We start from the raw sequence: 26775 nt of genomic DNA on the forward strand, positions 1-26775 counted from the left end.
TGCAGTTGAGCATAAACGTGAATGTTTATGTAGGGCATATGAAGGCATTATACATACTATAAATGTGTTATAGTTTTTTTGTTTGAAGCCCCGCCTACACTAAAGTATAACTGGATTGAATCATGAAAGTCCACTAATACCAAAAATATTGTATAAATGAACATATCCAAAAAGTTGCATATAACCATGTAGTTTGTCATAGCTGAATCAGAGTTAGTTAGGTAACATAGATAAATAAGATGTTTTATTTACTTTATACTTGTCATTAGAATGTCTTCTTTTTGGACTATACTGTCGGCAGTTGCATTTTCCTTTCTTCTCTAGGGAAAAGTCACTTGGGGCCCAGAGAGGGGAGAGGTCAGGCTTGTCTTTTACATGTCTGGTAATATGTAGAATATCAGAAAGGGAGAAGTCAGGTTTGAACGTTGTCTTCATATGTGAATCATCTGTGAAACCATGTGAAGGGCTCCACTATGTCTGTACTCCAGCCACTCCCTCCTTTTCCCATTGGGGGGAGGAGTATGGCAGTGTCTGGAACCATTGTATGTCCCCTCTGATGTTGCACTTATCTTTCATAGTATATGACCTAGAGGCTCACTCCCCTCCGTGAGCTTGTCCAGGAGGGGATGTATTTGAGATGGGAGTATCTAGAATTGACAATTGATATATGCCATTGGATGAGGTCATGTTTTGGTACTAGGAAGTACCAAGAACAGGATGTAGAACCTCGTCTAAGAGACCAAACTGAACGATAATTTATAGCTAATGCTATCTGGCTATGGGATACTCCTCTTTCAAGTAAAAGGCCCTTTGTGAAGTTCCTAAGATCTGTGGTTTGTCATGTAAGTTGAGAGGGGTGTATCTTGGCTATAAAAGATACTAAGAATTGTTTTTGTAAGCACTCTCAGAGAATTCATTTATAGACACTGAATTGATCTGAGAGTCAAAGGGCTATGGTGAAGCTCATATAATTAAAGATGGAGTTTAAAATATAACTCTGACTTGTGTGTGGTTTGTAAACTCTCCTCATTTAGTAATACAGGAAATTACCACGACAAGTTGTGTCAATATGAGTTTGTAAATGAAGTAACAACATCGAAGCCTGTTTTACAATCACCCAAACACAGGAAAACTTTTACAAAATTTGGCAGCACAACAGTTTGGCAGTGTTCATTTATATTAATAATTCCATTTAGTTTGTATTAATATAAACCTAGAATTTGACTAAATCTAAAATAAAATGACTAAGGGATTTATATATATATATATTTTAGAAAAATATTTAATGCAGCATTGTACTTTTGAAAATAAAATGAATCAAATTGCACAACATTTGTATAATACTTAAAAAATAAAAAATGTATAGTTATTTTATATTATCAGTTAAAATACATAAGTATTCAGATGGTTTCAACATTGCCAATTTGCAAAAGCTTCAATCATATTCATCATATCTATATATATCTTATAAGGTCGAATAACATCCATAAAAATGACACAACCAATTGATTCTTGGTCAGTTATCTTCCCAATTTCTTTTGTTTTAGACTGTATGTTGTTGTTTAAAAAATAAAATATTTAAAGAATTTCCCCAAGGACTGAACTTTTTTTTTTTCCTCAAGAGAACCGGGTAAAAGACTGCCGTTCTCAAACGCTCCAATGCTTTGTTGACACCCTGTGAAGAATATGCCACATATCAACATCTTTGAGCTTTCAGTTTGAAAAACAATCAGTAGGGGGACTGCATTTTTTATGCATATTAAAGTAGAGTCGCAAACCTAACTTGAAGTTGTGCATATATCTTAAAATCACATTCCTCAAATTAGGATTTGGGCTTAAGTTACAGTAGCACAGTGAGTACTTCTACTCTTACAGAAAACAAATACATGACAAAATAAATATGTCAAAGTATAAATATTAAATAGATATTTCAGAGTTGGAGTTTAGAGAGGTGGATATTTTAGAGGCCAAGTATATTTAAAAACAACATTACAATCATTGTCTTTGTATAATATATTGATCATGTCAGTCATAATAGAATTATGAAATGTATATTCTGAAGGTAGCATGCTCAAGCAGGTGGTAGAGTGAAGGGAGAATAGGGCTGTGTCCCAAAAGTCTTAATGTTATTTCCTCATCTCCTTCTCTTGTCTCCCTTTTTTCAATACCACTGATAGGTAAAGGTGATAAATAGAGCCTCAAAATATAATTTATATACTAAATATATACAATTATTAATATTAATATTTTTCTCGTTGTCTCTTGGGCCCGTTCACTCAAAAATCAAGTTTGTTTTGTCTGACGTTTTCATACTCCAAAAGTTATGAACAGATGAGTCTATGTCCCGTGTCAAATCTTGTGTAGATCCAGCTACATATATATGCCAAATCTGTGATGAATGGAAATACCTTTCCTTAATCTGGAATGAATGGAAATACATTTCCTTAATCTGGAATGAATGGAAATACATTTCCTCATTTTATTCAGTACGTATATTTTTTTCATTAATTTGGGATTGAGGCATACAGTTGGATCTAAAAAACACATGTCCTGGTACGTGGACTCATCTCGACACCAGACGACTTTTGATGCCTGAAAACATCTTACTAACTTTTGTTTTGAAGTGAAGTGTCCCTTTAAGACTATTGGGACCCATCCTGCGGTGGAAAGATGGCTGGAGGAGGGGGTGGAATGATGGTGGATAGAGGTGGATAGATGGCTGGAGGAGGGGTGGAATGATGGTGGATAGAGGTGGATAGATGGCTGGAGGAGTGTGGAAGGATGGTGGATAGAGGTGGATAGGTGGCTAGAGGAGGTGGTGGATAGAGGTGGATAGATGGCTGGAGGAGGGGGGTGGAATGATGGTGGATAGAGGTGGATAGATGGCTTGAGGAAGGGGGTGGAATGATGGTGGATAGAGGTGGATAGATGGCTGGAGGAAGGGGGTGGAATGATGGTGGATAGAGGTGGATAAATGGCTGGAGGAGGCGGATGGAATGGAATCCTAGTTGAATCTAAGTATGCCTCTTTTCTTTCATGCATACTGATCTTAGAAGACTGAATCAATATGGCGGAAGTCTATGGGCTAGCCAGGTTTCACTACATTAGGAGGAGTGGGAGGAGGAAGAGGAAGGGAAGCCACTTGCGGGAATTGAGATGCAACCGACCTACAACTGTGCAGAATGAAAGACAGATAGACAGAGAGACAGGCTGGAATGCTGCAAGGTAAGAAAAGCAGAGTTTTGGAAAAACAACAACACGTTTGGCTGGAAGAGTTTCTCTCTGGCTTTCACTCTCCCCCTCTCTCGCATGCTCCTTCCATGCCCAGCCGCCGCCTCCTCACCCTATCTCTCTCACACCATACCCCGGGGTGGCCAATCTTGACCAAGGAGAACCGCAGGGCTGTGTAGGCTTGAGCCCAGCACTAACACACCTGATTCAACTACCGATAGTTAACTAAGCACAATCTTCAATGTAGACCATGATTAGTTCAATCGGCCCTGAATCCTACAGGGCTGGATATGTTGGGTCTGGAACAAAAGCCTGCACACACTGAGTTCCACCCCATGCCCCCCCCCCCCCCCCTCACTGCTTGTCGTCAGAGAGCATGTTGAAGAGTGCCTGCAGCAGCCGGTCATCTCTGTGCTTGTAGGGCTTGGCGCTGTAGAAGCCGTCACTGTAGTCGCTGTAAAGGCTGTCATCCTGCCCGGCCCGCTGGTACTGGTTGATCCTGTCCAGGGCCTGGTACAGCTTCTGGGGAGCGATGCGAGGGCCTGCTCCCCCTGGAATGGAGTGTGGCCTGCCCTGGTGCTGCTCTCCCCTGTTAGAGGAGGCCTTTTCTGGGGACTGAGGCAGGGCGGCGGGGGTCTGCCGGTTGAAGGCCGTCTGGAGGAGACGCAGGAGGGCCAGGGAGGGGGACAGGGGTGGGGAGGAGGGTCTCATCTGCTTCATCTTGGGGGTGGCGGAAGGAGGAGGTTGAGTCTTCTGCGGTGAGTGGGCCTCAGCCTGGGTGGACAGTTCCTATAGGGTTGGATAGAGAGAAAGACAAACAAACATACAGACAGAAATAGTTTAGTGGATGAGGTAAGTAAGTTACACAGAATTGCATTTGAGTTCTGACGACAGTCGACAGACCGTATATGCACATGTATATTTAACCCTCTCATATGTAGACACTAGTATGGTTCGGGAGATAATAAATATGAAGTTAAAAAGAGGTGTAAAGTCCCTTTAATTATCGCGCTCACCTCCATCATGTCGTCCATGTGCTCTACTCCTCTACGGTCATTCTGGACAGCGTTGTAAGGGACGTACACTCTGGGTTTCTTCATGTGCTCGGGCTTCTCTGACGTGCCGTGGAGAATCAACTTCCAGGTCAGGATCTGGCCTTCATTCTCCATCCGCCCGGACTGACAAAGGGAAATAGAAAAAGAGTGTAAAAAAACACCCTGTTTAGACAATATGTTGATACAACACAATGCCTATGCTATGTGGCATTTGGAGCAGTTCGACCACAGTAAATGGCCAGCTCCATTTTCTATAAAGTTCGAAATCGTCTAAACAAACTTTACTGGAAAGTAATGGATTGGAACTATCCCTTGACTGACCGTGTCAGTTATCTTGAGGGTCCAGGTGCCAGTGGGGTCTTCTCCCCAGGTGTGAACAGACATGAAGTCCCAGTTCCTGAAGCCGTTAGATGACATGTCCCTCTCTCTCTCTGCCAGCAGGACCGTGCTAGTGCCTGATACCAGAAAATAATAATGGTTCATATAGCCTTGTTTGGCTCCAGTTTTCAGTTTTATATTGTATGTATGTGTTTTTCGGTTTTACTATCCTGGGGACCAAAACTCTTCACAAGGATAGTTAAACAAGGAAGATTCTGACAAGTTGGGACATTTTGCCGGTTCCCACAAGGAAAAAGGCTATTTTAGGCTTAGGGGTTATAGCTAAGACACACCGGTAGGATTGTCAAACGTTTGCCTGCCGACTGAACTTAGCACCTCTGAACAGTGTCAGCAGTCAATCTCATTTGTGAAATCATCAGATACTCAGTTAAAATACTCCAAACCAGAAGGTGGCAATAGCGTTGTTTGTCAATGCATGTCTGTGTGTGTTGCTTATGGTCTAGATTCCAGTGTTAGTTAGCTGTGCTAATGTTGCTATTCTGTAGAAAGTCCTTGTTGACACTAGCCAGATGGCCACAGCTAGATAACTACCTAGCAATATGACGAATAAATAATTTAATTCTCCACACTCTCCATAATCCCATACTGCCAGTGCCAGCACATAGCCAACTGTTTAGCTAGCTAGCTAACGTTAGCATATTTGCTAAAGGACACTGATCTAATTCGGCAGCTAACACAGGCAGCTGTTTCATGTAAACCAGCGTGATTTAATTGTAATGTCAATACTTGCTACAGTGGTTAGCTAGCTTGGAGGAAGTTTTTAGTGTTGTGTGTATTGCATCTGTGTACTTACTATAACTAGCTACCATCCCATAGCCTACATTGCATATGAAGTGTGACTGGCTCATCTGTGGATGTACAGAGAAAATGCCTTCTTTAAAAAAAAAAAATTGTTGTCACCAATGTCGGTTGCCCCATGTGGGGGTTCGTGCTCTCTAATTGGCTCAAATCAAGTTGTTGGCCACTATTCTACAAGTAGAAATGGTAGGTTTGTCACTACCGGGTCAGCACGCAGCAGGTACCGCTTTTGTTCTAGCAAGAGAAGTAACGGCCTCCCACTGTGATGAGTACCTATCGGCAGTCTATTGGTAGTGAGATTCTCGGTGTGCTTCATGCTTTAAGGTTACATTTACGGTTTGGGTTAGAATTAGGCTTAGGAGTTAGGGTTAGGGGATAAGGTTACTTGTTATGGCTGCAGGGGGCGTATTGAAAAACTGGAAAATATGTGCAAATTTTCAAACGGCCTCTTAATCAATTTTTGCTCTTACAATATGCATATTGTTATTACTATTGGATAGAAAACAGTCTCTAGTTTCTAAAACCGTTAAAATTATTTCTCTAAGTGGAACAGAACTATTTTTACAGTCCATTTCCTATCCGGAAGTGAGATTTCCAAAATCGATGTCGCTCTTCGAGCCCTTGTCTATAAAAGGGCAGGTCACTTAGGACTGTAGAAACACGTCATACGCCTTCCTCTGGGTGTCATGCGGAAGTGAGAGAAGAAATCAGTTGATTATCTCGTCCTGTATTTGAACACAGCCTCTTTGAGTGAGTATTGCGCAGTTTATTTTTCTTTCTGGGCACGAAGTAGCACCTGGACTCGGCTCCTGGAAAACACTCTGTAAAGGTGAATATGATCTCTGGCTTCGATTTTATTTGATACATGTCACAATATCATCCTAAAGTATGTTATTTCAATATAGTTTAATTATATTATTGAAATGTTTTCTGGACTTTAGACGTGATGCGACGCAAGAATTTTTTCAAGATGGAGAGGTTAGCGTCGCAATGCCAGTGTGCTTGCTAATTCAAGAGGGAAATTGTTCGTTCTGGATCGAAATAAAGACGTTTCTGAACAAAGGACCCCTTGGAGAACATTCTGATGGAAGATCCACAAAGATAAGGACCCAATTTGGGATGCTTTTTCATATATCTGTCGAACTGTGCTAACGCTACCGTTTGACTAGAATCAATGTTGCTGTGTGCTAGCTATTGTAGTAAGCTAATACAACGATATATTGTGTTTTCGCTGTAAAACACTTCAACAATCGGAAATATTGTCTGTATTCACAAGATATTTGTCTTTCATTAGCTATCCACCATATATGTGTCTGAAATGTTTTATGATGAGTAATTAGGTAGTTGACGTTGGTGTCTATTTTCTCTGGCTACTCCCGTGCGATTTCTGACTGTAGCTATGATGGTAGCAGTAATGTAAAACTGATTTATAGCTAAAATATGCAATTTTTTTGAACAAAACATAGATTTATTGTGTAACATGTTATAGGACTGTCATCTGAGGTAGTTTTTTCTAGGTTATTTAGGTTGGTTCTAGGTTAGTTAGGTTGGCTTGTGCATGCTACTTGCATCCTACTTGTGCTGTGAAAAATGTCTGTCCTCTTTTTTATTTGGTGGTGAGCTAACATAAATATATGTGGTGTTTTCTCTGTAAAACATTAAAAAAATCGGACATGTTGGCTGGATTGACAAGATGTTTATCTTTCAAATGCTGTATTGGACTTGTTAATGTGTGAAAGTTAAATATTAAAAAAAAAATAGATTTTGAATTTCGCGCCCTGCATTTGAGCTGGATGTTGTCATAGGTGTACCGGTGTCGGGCTGCAGCCATAACAGGTTTTAAGGGTTATGGTTAGGAAAAATAGGATTTTGAAATGGAATCAATTGTTTGATCCCCACAAGGATAGTAAAACAAACGTGTGTGTGTATCTAACCTGATGGGGATGTGAGTGTGATGTGTAGGTCTCCTCTCCTGGTGTACTCGATGCTGGCCTCCACTTGCACATGCTCCAGTGAGAGGACAGCGTTGTCCTGGCCATTACAGGCCTTGGTGGGGATCTCAATGGTGATCTCTACTGCTGCTTTCAATGCCCTGGGAAAAAGACACAGCACAGGAAGTTAGTACTGTGGTTGTACTACCACCATAACATACCAAACCAAACAACATTGGTTCAACGTATACTGGCCATGATTCATACATTGTAACATCGAATACAGTCAGACAAAACATGTTCTCATTATAAATCAAAATATTGACATTTAACTACTATTTATTGGTTATATTGGTATGTATCCACAAGTTACATATTACTTGTGGATACATGTCAACATTCTGACATATTTCTAATGAGAGTTGTCTGTCTGAGTATATTACATGAATATTACATGTTATATTGACCAGGTATGACAACATATACATTTGGATGGCCAGTGGTTGGCTCAGAATCAGGGTTAATCCGTATATTCACCCAGGACGTGAATGGATGGAGCAATGACACACATGGAGGCTTAAATCCTCTGGATTATACAGAGGTGGCGTGATCATGATGGCCTAGGTCAGAGTTACCTAACTGCTGGACCCCCAAGGGATTTTATTTGGCCCTCAAAATTTTCTGAGCAAAATAAAATAATGCTTTTAAAAAATATCATTTTTTTATTTTTATTGTTGGACATAAAAGACTTAATGATGATCCCTGGCCTAGGTAAAAAGGAAACTGGGTGGCATGCCAATGAGTCGCTTAATCCCTGCTGCTTGGCAAAGGGACATGATCAAGAATCGGGTTGTAGAGACATGTTTTGTGTTTGTAGTCACAAATAACTTTATCCATAGCTAATATTGTCTTCATGACCTAATCTCTCCCATTGATGTTTGGTTAGCAGAGGCAAGTAAGGCTGTTAAAGGAAATCCGAACTGTGGACTACAGTCTCTTATAGCCTGTAAACTACTGTCAGGGTAAGGAACCATCACTGTAAACTCTAAAATAACAAACATATCCTTTGAACTGAAGGTCATTTGGAGGATGTAGCCTAGGGCTGGTGACTAAACTATCTAGCGCTCACACGTCCTAAGGCAGTTAATCCGAAATGAAGGTAAACAAAACATCTGCTCAGATAAAAAAAATCCTTCAGAGGTTTAATCTGGAAATAAATGTTGGCTTTGCAACATTTGCCAGCTAGCTTTAGCTCTAGCTTTAAACTCCTAAAGCCTAAAAACCTAAAGTTATTAGTAAATAGAAGATTTCTCCAAAGATTGTTTGAGCCTTCCATTAAAGAAATCTAAGTCGGATCCTAGCTTTCCTATCAATACAGACCGTGGACATACATACACACACATGTGCGATTATGCACGTACGCATAACATAAACACACAAAAACACAAATCTCCGGCTTTCATTTGACTGTTGTTATAATTGTTCCATATGAGAAACAGGTCAAACTACAGATGTCATTAGAAGAGCCAAAATGTAAGGACATCTCAGGACATGGGATTCTGTCCCTCATGGAATTATCGGTGCACTCTATAAATTTGCTTGTCCACCGGAATTAGTCTGAATTGAACAATACATGAGGGCAGGTTAACAGCACTGGGTCAGTAGCCGAAAGGTCACTGGTTCGAGCCGTCTAGGTTAAGAAATCTGCCAATGTGCACTTGAGTAAGGCACTTAACCCTAATTGCTCCTGCTCTGGATAAAAGCGTCTGCTAAATGACTAAAATGTAAATGACAAATGCAAGTATGTTATGTCAGAAGGATTAGATGTTTCTGGTATACTAGAATGTTAGAGTGTCTTTGTACCTGGGCTGGAAGGAGTCGTCCCTGATTATGCACTGTTTCTTCTCAGGGACGTGTTTCCAGGTGGCCGGGTCGGCCAGGTCCACCAGGGCCTTGGCATTGAGCAGGCCGAAGCCAAAACGACTGTTGACCATCAGGCCTGCCCCGTTCCTCTTCCAGCCGGGGTTGTTGGCCAGTGGGTCGAACTCAGACGTCCACACCACCAAGTGCTGCAGATCCCTCCACGTCAGCTCAGGGCTGGGGTGAGGGGTTAGTGGGGATAGACAAATAAGAAGTCCGACATGTCCCTAAACACCTATTTCATTAGTGGAAATCGTTTAAGTCATGATTGTTGCCTTACTTCTGTTCCAGTGCCAGGGCAAATATCCCAGCAGCCAGTGGGGCGGAGGCGGACGTTCCTGTGTGTGTCTCTGTGCATTCATTATGCAAATCAGCACTGGTCTGCAGGAAGACAGAAGTAAACAAAGTTATCATAGTTATTATAACGTAAAGTAACAAAATGTGACACGAACACTAATCTCAATTATACAGTGGTGTGGGGGACCTGGGACCTAAGGTCACTCACTATTCTCTGGTCGGTGTAGTCTCCGCTGCTGTAGGCGGTAGCTAGGGTGGAGGAGCACTTCTCAGCGTACCAGGGGGACAGGCCCTGCTGGGAGGCACTGCTGATGGAGATGGTGTAGATGCTGTCTGTGTAGCCGTCGCAGTCGCAGTTGTCCCCCTGGCGGCCCCCGTTCCCTGACGCCCACACGAAGATAGAGCCCTTCCCTCCCCGGCCCTGAGGGGAAGGAGATGGGTGAGGAGTTAGTGTTAAGTTTGTTTTTAGTAGCCTTTTGCTTAGGTTCCTTGTCTAGCTTCCCTTTTTTTAAATCAAATTTCAATGTATTTAGATGATTTGTTTGGATTTTAGTTTGTTTTGACTTCTATGTGTTAAAGTGGAATAATTATGTTGGAATAATAATATGAGTTCCTTATTTATAAATGAGTCATTATGAAGTGTGGAGTGCTGTTGAAGGGTCAATTTTACAATCAATATGAACTTGGTGATACAACAGAATAACATGATGTAGATTCATGGGATGCTATTTTTTTAAAGGGAAAAAGAGAGGACTTTGGTGTGTTACCTTCTGGATGCCGTACTCAAAGGCTTTTGACGCAAGGCGACCGGGGCCCTCGACCGTCTTGCCATCATCGTTGGGTCCCCAGCTGGCACTGTAGATGTCCACGTGGTCCGAATTGAAGCCAATAGAACTGGCCTCGATGGCATCCGTCACAATACCGTCCAACATGCGGATCCCTGCAAGTCAACATGATGGAACACGTCAGGGAAATATTTGATTGACTGTAGTTGAAGTGTTTTGAGTCATACTTTGCACGTGGTTCGATCTTGTGCCCAAATATAAAACATGTATCAAATCAAATTTGATTTGAGACATGCGCCGAATACATCAGGTGTAGACCTTACAGTGAAATGCTTACTTACAAGCCCTTAAACAACAATGCAGTTTTAAAGAAAAATAAGTGTTAAGTACAAAATAGATGAGTAAAAAATAACAATAGCGAGGCAATATACAGGGGGTACCGATACAGAGTCAATGTGCGGGGGCACAGGTTAGTCAAGGTAATTGAGGTAATATGTACATGAAGGTAGAGTTAAAGGGACTATGCATAGATAATAAACAGAAAGTAGCAGCAGCGTAAAAGAGAGGGGGACAGACGGACAATGCAAATAGTCTGAGTAGCCATTTGATTAGATGTTCAGGAGTCTTATGGCTTGGGGGTCGAAGCTGTTCAGAAGCCTTGCCGTGCGGTAGCAGAGAGAACAGCCTATGACTAGGGTGGCTGGAGTATTTGACAATTTCTAGGGCCTTCCTCCGACACTGCCTGGTATACAGGTCCAGGATGGCAGGAAGCTTGGCCCCAGTGATGTACTGTACCGTACGCACTACCCTCTGTAGTGCCTTGCGGTCGGAGGCAGAGCAGTTGCCATACCAGGCAGTGATGCAACCAGTCAGGATGCTCTCGATGGTGCAGCTGTAGAACCTTTTGAGGATCTGAGGACCCATGCCAAATCTTTTCAGTCTCCTGAGGGGGAATAGGCTTTGTTGTGCCCTCTTCGCGACTGTCCTGGTGTGTTTGGACCATGATAGTTTGTTGGTGATGTGGATACCAAGAAACTTGAAGCTCTCAACCTGCTCCACTACAGCCCCGTCGATGAGAATGGGGGTGTGCTCGGTCCTCATTTTCCTGTAGTCCACAATAATCTCCTTTGTCTTGATCACGTTGAGGGAGAGGTTGTTATCCTGGCACCACACAGCCAGGTCTCTGACCTCCTCCCTATAGGTTTGTCATCGTTGTCGGTAATCAGGCCTACCACTGTTGTGTCATCGGCAAACTTAATGATGGTGTTAGAGTCATGCCTGGCCATGCAGTCATGAGTGAACAGGGAGTACAGGAGGGGACTGACCACGCACCGCTGAGGGGCCCCCGTGTTGAGGATCAGCATGGCGGATGTGTTGTTACCTACCCTTACCACCTGGGGGCGGACCGTCAGGAAGTCCAGGATCCAGTTGCAGAGGGAGGTGTTTAGTCCCAGGGTCCTTAGCTTAGTGATGAGCTTTGAGGGCACTATGGTGTTGAACGCTGAGCTGTAGTCAATGAATAGCATTCTCACATAGGAATTCCTTTTGTCCAGGTGAGAAAGGGCAGTGTGGAGTGCAATAGAGATTGCATCATCTGTGTATCTGTTGGGGCGGTATGCAAATTGGAGTGGGTCTAGGGTTTCTGGGATAATGGTGTTGATGTGAACCATGACCAGCCTTTCAAAGTACTTCATGGTTACAGACTTGAGTGCTACGGGTTGGTAGTCATTTAGGCAGGTTACCTTAGTGTTCTTGGGCACAGGGACTATGGTGGTCTGCTTGAAACATGTTGGTATTACAGACTCAGTCAGGAACAGGTTGGAAATGTCAGTGAAGACACTTGCCAGTTGTTCAGCGAATGCTTGGAGTACACATCCTGGTAATATGTCTGGCCCTGCGGCCTTGTGAATGTTGACCTGTTTATAAGTCTTACTCACATCGGATACGGAGAGCGTGATCACACAGTCGTTCAGAACAGCTGATGCTCTCATGCATGCTTCAGTGTTGCTTGCCTCAAAGCGAGCATAGAAGTAATTTAGCTCATCTGGTACAGTGCCTTGCAAAAGTATTCATCCCCTTTGGAGTGTTTCCTATTTTGTTGCATTACAACCTGTAATTTAAGTTGATTTTTATTTGGATTTCATGTAATGGACATACACAAAATAGTCCAAATTGGTGAAGTGAAATAAAAAAAATCACTTGTTTCAAAAAATGAAGTAAAAAGTGGTGCGTGCATATGTATTCACCCCCTTTGCTATGAAGCCCCTTAATAAGATCTGGTGCAACCAATTACCTTCAGAAGTCACATAATTAGATAAATAAAGTCCACCTGTGTGCAATCTAAGTGTCACATGATCTGTCACATGATCTCAGTAGATATACACCTGTTCTGAAAGGCCCCAGAGTCTGCAACACCACTAAGCAAGGGGCACCACCAAGCAAGCGGCACCATGAAGACCAAGGAGCTCTCCAAACAGGTCAGGGACAAAGTTGTGGAGAGGTACAGATCAGGTTTGGGTTATAAAAAGATATCCAAAATTTTGAACATCCCACGAAGCACCATTAAATCCCTTAATAAAAAATGTAAAGAATATGGCACCACAACAAACCTGCGAAGAGAGGGCCGCCTACCAAAACTCACGGACCAGGCAAGGAGGGCATTAAGAAGCAACAAAGAGACCAAAGATAAACCTGAAGGAGCTGCAAAGCTCCACAGCGGAGACTGGAGTATCTGTCCATAGGACCACTTTAAGCCGTGCACTCCACAGACCTGGGCTTTACAGAAGAGTGGCCAGAAAAATGCCATTGCTTAAAGATAAAAAATAAGCAAACACGTTTGGTGTTCGCCAAAAGGCATGTGGGAGACTCCCCAAACATATGGAAGAAGGTACTCTGGTCAGATGAGACTAAAATTGAACTTTTTGGCCATCAAGGAAACGCTATGGCTGGCGCAAACCCAACACCTCTCATCACCCTGAGAACAGCATCGAAGCATGGTGGTGGCAGTATCATGCTGTGGGGATGTTTTTCATCGGCAGGGACTGGGAAACTGTTCAGAATTTAAGGAATGATGGATGGCGCTAAATACGGGGATTCTTGAGGGAAACCTGTTTCAGTCTTCCAGAGATTTGAGACTGGGACGGAGGTTCACCTTACAGCAGGACAATGACCCTAAGAATACTGCTAAAGCAACACTCGAGTGGTTTAAGGGGAAACATTTAAATGCCTTGGAATGGCCTAGTCAAAGCCCAGACCTCAATCCAATTGAGAATCTGTGGTATGACTTAAAATTGCTGTACATCAGCGGAACCCATCCAACTTGAAGGAGCTGGAGCAGTTTTGCCTTGAAGAACGGGCAAATATCCCAGTGGCTAGATGTGCCAACCTTATAGAGACATACCCAAAGAGACTTGCGGCTGTAATTGCTGCAAAAGGTGTCTCTACAAAGTATTGACTTTTGGGGGGGTGAATAGTTATGCATGTTCATGTTTTAGTTTATTTTGTCTTATTTCTTGTTTATTTCACACACAAAAAATATTTTGCATCTTCAAAGTGGTAGGCATGTTGTGTAAATCAAATGATACAAACCCCCCAAAAATCTATTTTAATTCCAGGTTGTAAGGCAACAAAATAGGAAAAATGCCAAGGGGGTGAATACTTTCGCAAGCCACTGTAAGCTCTTGTCACTGTGCAGCTTGCGGCTGTGATTCCCTTTGTAGTCTATAATAGTTTGCAAGCCCTGTCACATCTGACGAGCGTCGGAGCCGGTGTGGTACGATTCATTCTTAGTCTTGTATTGACGCTTTGCCTGTTTGATGGTTCGTCGGAAAGCATAGCGGGATTTCTTATAAGCTTCCAGGTTAGAGACCCGCTCATTGAAAGCGGTAGCTGTACCCTTTAGCTCAGTGCTGATGTTGCCTGTAATCCATGGCTTTTTGTTGGGGTATGTACGTACAGTCACTCTGGGGACGACGTCATCAATGCACTTATTGATGAAGCCAGTGACTAATGTGGTGTACTCCTCAATGCCATCGGAAGAATCCCGGAACATATTCCAGTCTGTGCTAGCAAAACAGTCCTGTAGCTTAGCATCTGCGTCAAATGGAGGGCGAGGGAGAGCTTTGTACGTGTCTCTGTGTGTGGAGTAAAGGTGGTCTAGAGTTTTTTTTCCCCTCTGGTTGCACATTTAACATGCTGATAGAAATGAGGTAAAACTGATTTAAGTTTCCCTGCAGTAAAGTCCCCGGCAACTAGGAGCTCTGCTTCTGGATAAGCGTTTTCTTGTTGGCTTATGGCTATATACAGCTCATTGAGTGTGGTCTTTGTGCCAGCATCGGTTTGTGGTGGAAAATAGACAGCTACGAAGAATATAGATAAACTCTCTTGGTAAATAGTGTGGTCTACAGCTTATCATATACTCTACCGCAGGTGAGCAAAACATCGAGACTTCCTTACTATTAGATTTCGTGCACCAGCTGTTGTTTACAAATATACACAGACCGCCGTCCCTTGTCTTACCGGAGGCAGCGTATAACCTGCTAGCTGTATGTTATTCATGTCGTTGTTCAGCCACGACTCGGTGAAACATAAGATATTACAGTTTTTAATATCCCGTTGGTAGGATATGCGTGATCGTAGTTCATCTATTTTGTTATCCAATGATTGTACGTAGGCTAGTAGTACTGATGGTAGAGGCAGATTACCCACTCGCCGTCGGATCCTAACAAGGCACCCCACCTACGTCCCCGATATCTCCATCTCTTTCTCATGCGAATCACCTTGTCTGAAGTAAATCCTTTGTGTCCGACTCATTAAAGAAAAAATCTTATTCCAGTACGAGGTGAGTAATCGCTGTCCTGATATCTAGAAGCTGTCACGCCCTGATCTGTTTCACTTGTCCTTGTGCTTGTCTCCACCCCCCTCCAGGTGTTGCCCATCTTCCCTATTATCCGCTGTGAATTTATACCTGTGTTCTCTGTCTGTTTGTTACCAGTTCGCTTTGTTCGTTCAAGCTAACCAGAGTTTTTCCTGTCAGCTCCTATCGTTTCTCTTTTCTAGTCCTCCTGGTTTTTGACCTTTGCCTGTCCTGACCCTGTACCCGCCCGCCTGACCTCTCTGCCTGACCCTAAGCCTGCCTGCCATCCTGTACCTTTGCTCCACCTCTGGATTACTGAACTCTGCCTGTCCCTGACCCTGAGTCCACCTGCCGTCCTGTACCTTTGCCTTACTCTCGATTTTCGACCCCTGCCTGCCTTGACCTGTCTTTGCCTGCCCCTGTTGCCACAATAAACATTAACATACTTCGACAGTCTGCATCTGGGTCTTACCTTGATTCCTGATAGAAGCTCTTTTCGGTCATTAGAGATGGAGGTAGAAACATTATGTACAAAACATTATGTACAAAACATTATGTACAAAATAACGCAGAAAAAAACCACACAATAGCACAATTGGTTAACTGGTGTAGGCCTACTTAAAGATCTGATAGATTTTTTTTTTTAGCTACCTCCTCTGTGGAACAGGTGCCCAATTGTTGCTCAGTCATTTGGTAAAGTGGTGTTGCGTAATCATCCACTCAAAAAAGTAGGCTGCCACCAGGACAACTTCCCTTCCAGCTGCTGTGTGGGTCACCCAGATACACACACACACACACACACCAGGTGTGCTTGCGTTACATCTATTACCTCCAACTTTGGAGTTGTACGCCACCCCGACTCCACATTTATTGTTGTCTGCCTGCATGGCGATCTCACCGGCACACCTGGTCCCATGCCTGAGTACATACAGAAACAGAACACACAATTACAACTAAACATAACTTTTTCTTTACAATCTGTCCCTAACGGAATGAAGTTATATTTTCATATACACGTAGCAGTGGATTCAAAATACACCAGTCTGATCCAAACTTTTGTGAACTGGTTTATGGTAAATCTCAGTATTGCTTACAGTAAGCTTTAAAATCTCATCAAAACATTGCCGATCCACCATAAAACCTCTGGAAGAGTGCCAGCATCACTCGATTCACTTCGGTTTTGGTTACCGAAGATCCTTCATCTCATTATGTACTTACCATCGAAAATATTGATACTGAGGGGAAATCTTGTCAATTGAAAATGAAAGGCCCTTTGGTTTCATGTCATTTGGCATGCTTATAAGAGACAATAAACAGCCTGCTGCTGGAGTCTAAATTATACAGAGAGCTCCCAGAGTAGATTGACAACAAAAGAGTGGGTGGGTAGTGGAGTGGGTTGAGTGTGTGTGTTTTTGTGTGTAATCCTCACAGCTGTTATAGAGTGAGTCCCCATTTAAAGGAGAGAGAGAGAGAGAGAGAGAGGAAGGAGCATTGAAACATTGAGGGTTTTAGTAAGTGGTTTTCTGTGTGATTTTAACGTTTCCCAACAGATGAAGCCATTTTCTCTCTCTCCCTCGGCTTCAAATCAAATTCCGACGATGTGACGTTGTCAGAGGTAAAATGGGCTCTTTTCAGTTGTTATGGTTAGGATCTATCATATAAATAGATTTACTATAATTATACTCTCTCTAATATTGTAATTCTACATCTATGGGATCTACCACCCAAGCAAACACTACCAGGCACAATGGCAGATAGTGGAAAGGTTTAGTCGATAGCCTGACTTTCATTCTGGTGAACTACTTTTACTGACCCACACACTAACCTATAACCTACAGTACAACATATAGAGTACCAGTCAAAAGTTTGGACACACCTACTCATTCAAGGGATTTTCTTTATTTTTTATATTTTCTACATCGTGGAATAATAGTGAAGACATCAAAACTATGAAATAACACATTTGGAATCATGTAGTAACCAAAAAAGTGTTAAACAAATCCAAATTTATTTTATATTTGAGATTCTTCAAAGTAGCCACCCATTGCCTTGATGACAGCTTTGCACACTCTTTGCATTCTCTCAACCAGCTTCATGAGGTAGTCACCTGGAATGCATTTCAGTTACGAGGTATATGGCTCGCAGGCTAGATCTCATGGACATGTAGTAGAATAATTCAATATACAGCATTTTCCGGTAAATGTTAAATTGATCAGTCTATAGATTCCCAGGGAAATGTATTGCTTTTTAAAAAATTCACATTTACCGTAATATATAAAGCAAATCAGCGAGGAACCCTATCGATATGACTGTTATAACATTATTTTACATCAACAGCTCCAGTTGGATCATCTGTGTGTGTCTAATACACAAAGGAGATGATTGTGGACTTCAGGAAACAGCAGAGGGCGCACCCCCCTATCCACATCGAAGGGTCAGCAGTGGAGAAGGTGGAAAGTTTTAAGTTCCTGGGCGTACACATCACAGACAAACTGAAATGGTCCAACCACACAGACAGTTTGGTGAAGAAGACGCAACAGCGCCTATTCAGCCTCAGGAGGCTGAATAAATTTGGCTTGTCACCCAAAACCCTGACAAACTTTTACAGATACACAATCGAGAGCATCCTGTCGGGCTGTATCACAGCCTGGTACGGCAGCTGCACCGCCCTCAACCACAGGGTGGTGCGGTCTGCATAACGCATCACCGGTGGCAAACTACCTGCCCTCCATGACACCTACAGCACCCGATGTCACAGGAAGGCCAAAACCATCCGAGCCACTGTCGGTTCACACCGCTATCATCCAGAAGGCAAGGTCAGTACAGGTGCATCAAAGCTGGAACCGAGAGATTGAGAAACAGCTTCTATCTCAAGGCCATCAGACTGCTAAAAAGCAATCACTAACTCAGAGAGGCTGCTGCCCACATTGAGACCCAATCACTGGACACTTTAATGAATGGATAACTAGTTACTTTAAACAATGCCACTCTAAATAATGCCACTTTAATAATGTCTACATGTCTTACATTACTCATATCACATGTACATGTATATACTGTATTTTATACCATCTACTGCACCTTGCCTATGCCGCTCGGCCATCGCTCATCCATATATTTATATGTACGTATTCTCGTTCATCCCTTTAGATTTGTGTGTATTAGGTAGTTGTTGGGGAATTGTTAGATTACTTGTTAGATTTGTGTGTGTTAGGGTGTTACTGTAAGCCTGCCCCCTTCTGATATGGTTATTTAATCAACAGAGAGGATGCTGTAACTAGGAAGTGAATTACATGGGTTTTATGGCGGCCTTCAGACTGCATGGGACCCGATCCATGATGAATAACATTCTCTATTACTACTGGAGTCATGATCATTTTGATTGGATACTATGCTAAATATGCATGTAAATCATGAATATACAAATTATGGTTTGAAAACAGATGAATGTGTGCGAAAGTCCTACACACCTCTCCCATATGTCACAAATAGCCATGATATCAGGTATGTCCCTGAAATAAATAACCAACTTACTTGTTCTCATTGGTGGAGTCGTACCTGGGGAAGGGGTCAGAGTCGTTGTCATTGAAATCGTAGCTGGCTGCTGCGTCCTGGATAAGGACGAGACAGGGAAATCACAACAGGATTCAGAACCCAATCTGGCAACCCACTTAACAGGTTACTAGACCAAGGGCCAACCTATTGTCACTGAGAGGGACTGTAAATAACATCTATGGATGGTTGAACACCAGACAAGAGGAACATGGAGGAAATTAGGGCTGAAACAAAGCCATTTGGTTTGAGAGAGGGGAATGTATAACATTTGTCAATATGTCTTTGTCTTTAAGGTTTATTGCTAAAAGGTTGAAGTAACTGAACAAGACAATATAATCTGCAGTTAAAATGAGCGTGTGGACAATGCATCTAATAATTCAAAAGTTTTACACTTGAATCAGAATCATTAAAACCAGTCTGCTCTAATGTACAAGAAAACAAATAAGCGCAAGAAAATTACTTTTAGTGTCAATTAAGGCAAGAATTAATCTGTGAAAATTATGCAAATGAAAGCAGAGGGCATCGATGAGTGAAGATGGATGGGCGTCTCACTTGAGTCCATTGATTAATCACAGCCATGCTAATTATAGCCAGAGTCTATTCTATCAGCCTTGTTGTCATACTTCCTCTCCCTCCCCCTCTCTCTATCTCTCTGTCTTTCTTTCTCTCACAATCTGCCTCTCTGTATGGAGATTCTAGTGCTAGTCTGTCAATGCCTGGTGTCAGACAGAGAAATTACTGTTTGCCACCAAAACGCAGAAATCTCAAGATTCACAGATTTCCTCTCATTTCAAGATTTGAGAAATGTGCCAACATGACTGTCTAATGAGCTTTGGTTCATTAAAAAAAAACACCTGACCCCCCAAAAATAGTGTTCAAAGTCATCGTCTCACTTGCAATTGGGTTTGGCGGCCTAAATGTTGATTATTTGAAACTTTAACAGAAACTTTTTCAAAATGTGCAAACACAATAGTCACTAGCTAAGACTTCTTCACTATAACCTTTAACCAACTTGAGGAAAAACCTTGATAAATGCTAAAGACAACTTTGCAGTTATACTAGCCAAGTATTATATCTGTCAACGCAGCAACTACATAATAATCTAGAACCACAATAACTCCAGTTCTGTCCTCAATGCACACTATACAACCGTCATCACCACCTATCATATAGCAATTTATTACTGCTTATTAGTGCTTCATGAATGGCTGTGTAAGTGTCACCGACATTGCTATGGGAACGCTCTCCCTTACTGATGTCTGTTGCCGTGGAAACGTGGTCTTACATAGTTGGGGTAGATGTCAGTGTGGTTCCACTCCAGACCGTCGTCCAGCACGGTGATGACCACTCCTTTTCCTGTGAACCCTTTCTTCCACACAGGAATCACGTGGAGGTCCAGCTTGGGCAGGGAGGACGACGTCCGAGTGTCTTGCTGGAATGGCCGACACAGAGGGGGAAGAGGAGAAGGAGAGAGAGAAGGAGAGGGAGAGTAGTTTAAGTTGTTTGTAGTTAAATCATGTGCACAGTACATTAAGCAATAAAGGCATACTGCGGGATTTTGGCAACAAGGCCCTTTATCTACTTCCCCAGAGTCAGATAAACTCATGGATACCATTTTATGTCTCTGAGTGTAGTTTGACAAAATCCTGAAGTATCCCTTTAAGACAAGATCTAATGACATTGGCACTGGATTTACATATAGGAAGTAGCTCCCATACAACGCAAATAATGGAAAAAGAACAGCACAGCTGTGGTGCCTTAAGAGTGAGGTACTTCAACTAAATTGCGTCTGTGAATATCAAGTATCATAGGCCAGTATCCAAAACAATGGAGAAAGGTCAACTGAAGATGGCCACCTCGCTTTGCTAGCTCCATCTTCGCTAATGGAGGCTGTCATGTCCAAAGTTGACCTTCAGGAATTCATGATCAGCTTGTTGCTTTCTTTGTCCTGGCTGAGTCCACTCTCTTGACCACTTACAGTAGGAAACCCTTGGCGTAGAGAGCATGCAGGTTAATACTTCAATCCAACAAAATTACTCAACTGAAGACCGCACTAAGGTTGAGAATCTTGCGACGCGTAATAAAACAATAATACTTCATGATTGTGTCATTGTGCGAGACCAAGCCTCTATCACCTCTACCAAGCCTCTGTCTAATCAGTGATACCTTTAATGTATTTCATGTAAATGTATGTGTATATGTTTGGGGTACCCAACTAGTGTTAATTGGCTAATCAGTAGGGAGTGAGAGTGCAGCGGTCCTCCCTGAGGGGAGATGGGATGATTCAGAGCAGGAGAAGGGACTAAAAAAAGACTAGGAAAGTCTTGGAGCTGCTGTGTTCCCTCCCGCATTATGCACAGACACTGCAGAACGCCACCCAGTGCAATGAGTCATCGCTGTGATCTCTCTATCTCTCTCTTGCTCTCTGTCCTTTCTCCTCTTCTCCTATCTCACTTCTTCCTATATCTTTTGCACCCCCCCTTTCTATTTTTCTCTCTCTTGATCCCTCTTTCTTTCCCATTTCTCTTCTCTTTTGGGCCGTCTCACTTATCTTCCCTCTCTCTCTCCTCTGTTTTTCTCCGACTACTAGAGGAAGTGAAGAGATGGGGGGTGGTAGTGGGAGACTGGAGACTGACTCCGTTTGAATGATCATCAAAACCCTCCGATTCATCCTTACAACACAGATACCACACCATTCATTTCTACAACAGGGACAGTTGACAAAACAATAAAATGTACAACATTTTCCCCCTATAGATATCCTACCAAATGACCAAAACGTATAAATGTGTCAGACTATCAAATATTCTGTAAGAAATCAGGCTGTGCGGTCCTGTTGACGGCTTCTGTAGCTCCTTTGTCTTGGTATCGTATTGGATGACTCATCTATTGACTGACACGTAAGCTGTGGGCTCCAAACAGCCCTGCTCGCACGCACAAGCAAACATTTAGAATGGACACTTACAGTAAACAAACACATCGGCATCCACACACGCTTACAGTACGTGTACAAACTGAAACCTGCACACACACACACACACACACACACACACACACACACACACACACACACACACACACACACACACACACACACACACACACACACACACACACACACACACACACACACACACACACACACACACACACACCTCTTGACAGAGGGAGTAATCTAAATGTATTATGAGTCACTCCTTTGATTGCATTATCAGGCAGTCACCCACTCCTATAATCTCTATCTCTCTCCATCTCCCTCTCTAAACATCACTTTCTCCATACAATCCTTCTCTCCATCCCTCCTTCTCTCCATTATGTCTTTCTCCCTCACTGCCTTCTTCGCCTCACTCCAACCCCCCTTCAATTCTTCAATCCATCAGTACCTCCATCCCACTGTCCACGTCATGTTCTTCATTCCTCCCTCTGCCCTTTTGCCTCTCTACGCACTCCTTATTTCCTCTCCTTTCACTATCACTTTTTTCCCTTCAACTTCCATCTCATTCTTGATATCCCTCATTAGCTTTATCTCTCTTCCTCTATCCTTCGTTTTATGTCCTCCCACACACACCCTTATTTATATTTTCCCTTGGGGATTACTACTATTTCATTATTTATTTATCTTTCTTTCATATTTGATATCCCTGACTGAAAGTCCCTAGGGCTGGCCTAGACCAATCAGAGGGCTGTAACAAATGAGTGGACAGGTGTAGGTGTTTGTCAGCTATGCCCTCTCAATGGCAGACATAAACGAGCACGTCATGACCAATTCAATTAGGGTCATCAGCCCAGATGAGTAAAAAGGATCCATCTGGATATATTTTCTTATGTCCTACAGTGAGTGACTCAGTTCATTAAGTTCAGGGAACATAGAAAGAATGGACAAAATACACACACTGACGCACGTAAACATACTCAAACACACACACACGCACGTGCACAAACACACACTGACGTACGTAAACATACTCAAACACACACACATGCACGTAAACATACTAAAACACACACACACTGACGTACGTAAACATACTCAAACACACACAAGCACGTAAACATACTCAAACACACACGCCCATGCGCACACACACACACACACACACTGACGCACGCAAACATACTCAAACACACTGACGCACGTAAACATACTCAAACACACACACTGACGCACGTAAACATACTCAAACACACACACACGTGCACACACACACACACGTGCGCACACACATGTCCTATCATTATGAGATAACAGATGTTGACTTAGCCAGCACTGCTGCCATGGAAAACAAATAACAAAATTAGAAATAATGACTCGCTGCATTTAATAAATGACCAAATACCGTTACAAAAGTTCTCTCCACTCTCACAATAATTGCAAGGGGGCCATAATAGCGTATCAATGTTAGCAAAATCCTATTGGCACGCAATTATAACACAACCTGTAAAAGTAATGACATAGAATAAAATAGTAAAAATGGAGAATAGGTTGGTTCAGCCTAATCCTAAACACAGGATGAAGTGGATGTGTCTGTAATGTATCTGGTAGGGAATACATAGCTGTGACACTATCCTCCACTGGCTTGGCCTCAGTGGGCTGAAATAGCCATTGTGTACGGCTAAATTGGGTCTTAATGTGTGACAGCCTTTTCCGTTCCACTGGATTATGGTTGGAGAGAGTGAGTTCCCTTACAATCTCCTGCCAGGCCAGCATGTTCAATTAAACAAATGGGTCTTTTTACTGGGATTTTGAATGATTACTAATTCCTTTGACTATTGCAGAGTTAAAACCTTTCTTTCACATTTCTCAAGTCTCGCACATACATATTCATGCGTGATCGCTGAAGATATTTGTCTCATCCTCACACACGTGCATGGCAATATAGACACATGCTGTTCCTCACACATGTAGGCTTTCCTTTCATTTGGACAGATCCTAATTGTGATAGGCAACAACATCAATAAATCTAAGTCTTACGCAAGACCTCTAATGAACTGGTGCTATACACACTTCTCTAAAAGGCTTGTGAGGAAGCTGTCCGTCCCTGCCAGTACTGAATCTCAGGGGCTCTGGGATTGTGTTAGCCTGGTCCCAGATCTGTTTGTGCTGTCTTTCCAATACTCAATGACTATGACCATTAGGAATTGCCACGACAGCACAAGCAGATCTGGGACCAGGCTAGGATTGTGTTTGTGAATCAGGTCAAACAGAAGGCAGCAGCAGACACCAGCCGGATCTGAACTGACATCACTGATAGTCGGGTCAGAAAACATATTTTAGATTGCTGTTTATTCAGCGTTTCAGTTCTGGCCCTGGCTATTAGCCACCATGACAAGAAATTACCAAATAACTACACAGACAGACAAACAACCAAATAACCACACAGACAACCAAATAACCACACAGACAACCAAATAACCACACAGACAACCAAATAACCACACAGACAACCAAATAACCACACAGACAACCATATAACCACACAGACAACCAAATAACCACACAGACAACCAAATAACCACACAGACAACCAAATAACCACACAGACAACCAAATAACCACACAGACAACCAAATAACCACACAGACAACCAAATAACCACACAGACAACCAAATAACCTAGACTGTTCAAAGTGTAATTTTACTCACTGGGTATGACTTATAGGAAACATATGGGAACATGTGGTTCTTTGGGACTTACCAGGTACCACTGCTGGTTCCACATGGGGTCATTGAACAGCTCGTCCACCGGACAGTCCCGGCATGACCCCAGTGACGCCCGCTTACTGCGCCGCTTCTCATATTGTTGCTCCGCCCATGATACCTTGACGCCCAAAGAGACAGAGAGATATTAGAATTCTGCCATATTTAGGTTTATGCTGTATATTCGCTTACTTAGCTAATTCACACACGCAGGTGTTTTATTCTGAAAACTGGAGGTATTTACCCGTGAGAGGAGTCTACCAGAAGAGACACAGACACACAGTGTGTCCAATATGGCACTATAAAGGAAATAGGGTGCCATTTCAGACACGGCCATAGACAATGTTACAGATACAGGACTGTTTACCCGATCATCTTCGGACAGGCGTTTGGTGATGTGATCGGCACTTCGTTTCGTCCTGCTAGGATGAGTCTGGTGTTTAAACAAGTAATGGTTTTCTAGCGCCCCAATCTGCAGACAGGAGGAGAGTGGTGGGTTATTGAATATTTCATAGCGGTGATGTAATACCATTATCCTCTTCCTGTCAATCCCATAACATAGGACTGCCTGCAATTATTAATGCAATAATTATTAATTATATATTAATCAAGTGCCTTGGGTCATATTACACCGGGAAGTACATCTCCCTTTAAAATTCTTGAACAGCTTGTTGAATCAGTACCTTCGATCATTCTCAAACATGGGCAGCTGATGATATTAAATTATTATATTATAATGACAGGAAGGCAAATACCACCACAACAGCAATAGGCCTGCTAGTTTCCTTATTAGTTATATTTATAGCCGGCCTTGTTTAGCAATTTCCTGGGAAAGAGAAACACAGCTAAACCCACTGAATCTAAAGGTGCTTATCAGAATAGCATGCACATTGTGCAAATAATGAGTCAATCACAGATACTGCTTAAAAGAAAAATAACACTAATCTAGGATACGAGTTACTCTGAGCCACAGTTTAGGCCTATTATTATTATGTAGCTGAAATGGTATCATACCCATCCCCCTGGCTGAATGGAAACACAGGTTAACCATTGACCTGTGTAGTCAGAGCGCTAGTTTCCTCTGAGTAGACTAGAGAGAGATCCCCTGGGGGTGTATAGGCCTAATGTGTTTGTTTTGGACAAGGTAGAAAGTAAATTACAACATTGGCGATCAACATATTTACAGAAGGGGGCTATCATCAGTATACAGCACACAATGAGTCATTGTTACAGTCTATTACATGAAATATGGATTGGATCCCCATCTTTCGCCCAAATACATTGATAGACTAATTGTTTGTACTTGTTTGATGATATACATGTACTTATTATAAAGTAACAGTGATACGCAAATACACTGATTGTAAAACAACTAAAAAGCCAATAATGGACATTTAATAGGTTACACGAGGACCGAGTTTGTGAAACCCTGGGTTACACTATTGAATTTCCCTTCTCACTCTGACCAGATTTATGAAGATGATTGACAGAGTGCACCAATCACAATAGTTGCGGTTTTTAAATCTCAGTTAATGCATAAGTTCAGTAAGGATGCTGTCTGTGTAGACTTCAACATCAGGAACAAGGCTGCCATGGCACCCTCCATCTCAGCTTTCAGCTGTATACAACCGAATGAATACTACTAATAAAAAAGTGGAATACTGATACCAAGACAAGATACTGAGCCAAATTGAACACAGAAATATGCATATTAATTGTATAGTGCAAAGAGATACACTGTTCCAAGACCACAATTGTGTGGAGCGAACTTGTTACTGCGTTGCTGTGGCTCTAACCTACCTGGCGGACTACTCGGTAGTCCAGTTCTTTGGCAATGGACCTGGCGGCGTCCGGTCCTCCGGGAATCTCCACCGCCCATTCGTTGAGGTACTGTCTGTCCCCGAATGAAGCATTCACGGAACGAGCGATGGAGCAGAGAACCGCAAGAGCACAGCACATCACCGTTGTTGGGCGACATCTCATTTCCATCTCAGAGAAAATACGATTAGATTAAAAATATATTTGATGATGCTCTTGGAAGGCATACAAGACAACAAATTAAAAACAAAAACGCAAGTAATATTAAATAAATTGGTTCGCCTTGCATGTATTTTTTCCTTCAAAGTGCAGGGTGGGAAAGAGTACCTGTCACGGCGTTATTGCCTTATTGAACCATCAAGGAAAGCAATCGGAGAGTAAACCTTGGAAGGGGGCGAGAATATTTACACGTCAAATTACGAATCGGTTCTGA

The 26775-nt window shown here is 42.5% G+C and overlaps 1 protein-coding gene across 1 annotated transcript in view; it reads right to left on the minus strand.

Annotated features, from left to right (window-relative positions):
* The window catches only part of pcsk1 (proprotein convertase subtilisin/kexin type 1), a 27202-nt gene extending 427 nt beyond the window's left edge, over positions 1-26775 (minus strand). The window contains exons 1-14 of the mRNA XM_071336449.1: positions 26325-26775; positions 24892-24996; positions 24523-24645; positions 20112-20258; positions 18806-18882; positions 16101-16189; positions 10399-10571; positions 9840-10052; positions 9615-9715; positions 9278-9511; positions 7418-7575; positions 4608-4741; positions 4248-4409; positions 1-4020 (exon numbers count right to left, since the gene is read on the minus strand). The exon at positions 1-4020 is cut by the window's left edge and continues 427 nt beyond it. Coding sequence (XP_071192550.1) covers positions 3586-4020; positions 4248-4409; positions 4608-4741; positions 7418-7575; positions 9278-9511; positions 9615-9715; positions 9840-10052; positions 10399-10571; positions 16101-16189; positions 18806-18882; positions 20112-20258; positions 24523-24645; positions 24892-24996; positions 26325-26513 — 2340 coding nt within the window. The 5' untranslated portion in view covers positions 26514-26775 and the 3' untranslated portion in view covers positions 1-3585. The remainder of the gene's footprint in view (positions 4021-4247; positions 4410-4607; positions 4742-7417; positions 7576-9277; positions 9512-9614; positions 9716-9839; positions 10053-10398; positions 10572-16100; positions 16190-18805; positions 18883-20111; positions 20259-24522; positions 24646-24891; positions 24997-26324) is intronic.

This window comes from Salvelinus alpinus, chromosome 12 (genome assembly GCF_045679555.1).
Source record: "Salvelinus alpinus chromosome 12, SLU_Salpinus.1, whole genome shotgun sequence".
Taxonomy (NCBI): domain Eukaryota; kingdom Metazoa; phylum Chordata; class Actinopteri; order Salmoniformes; family Salmonidae; genus Salvelinus; species Salvelinus alpinus.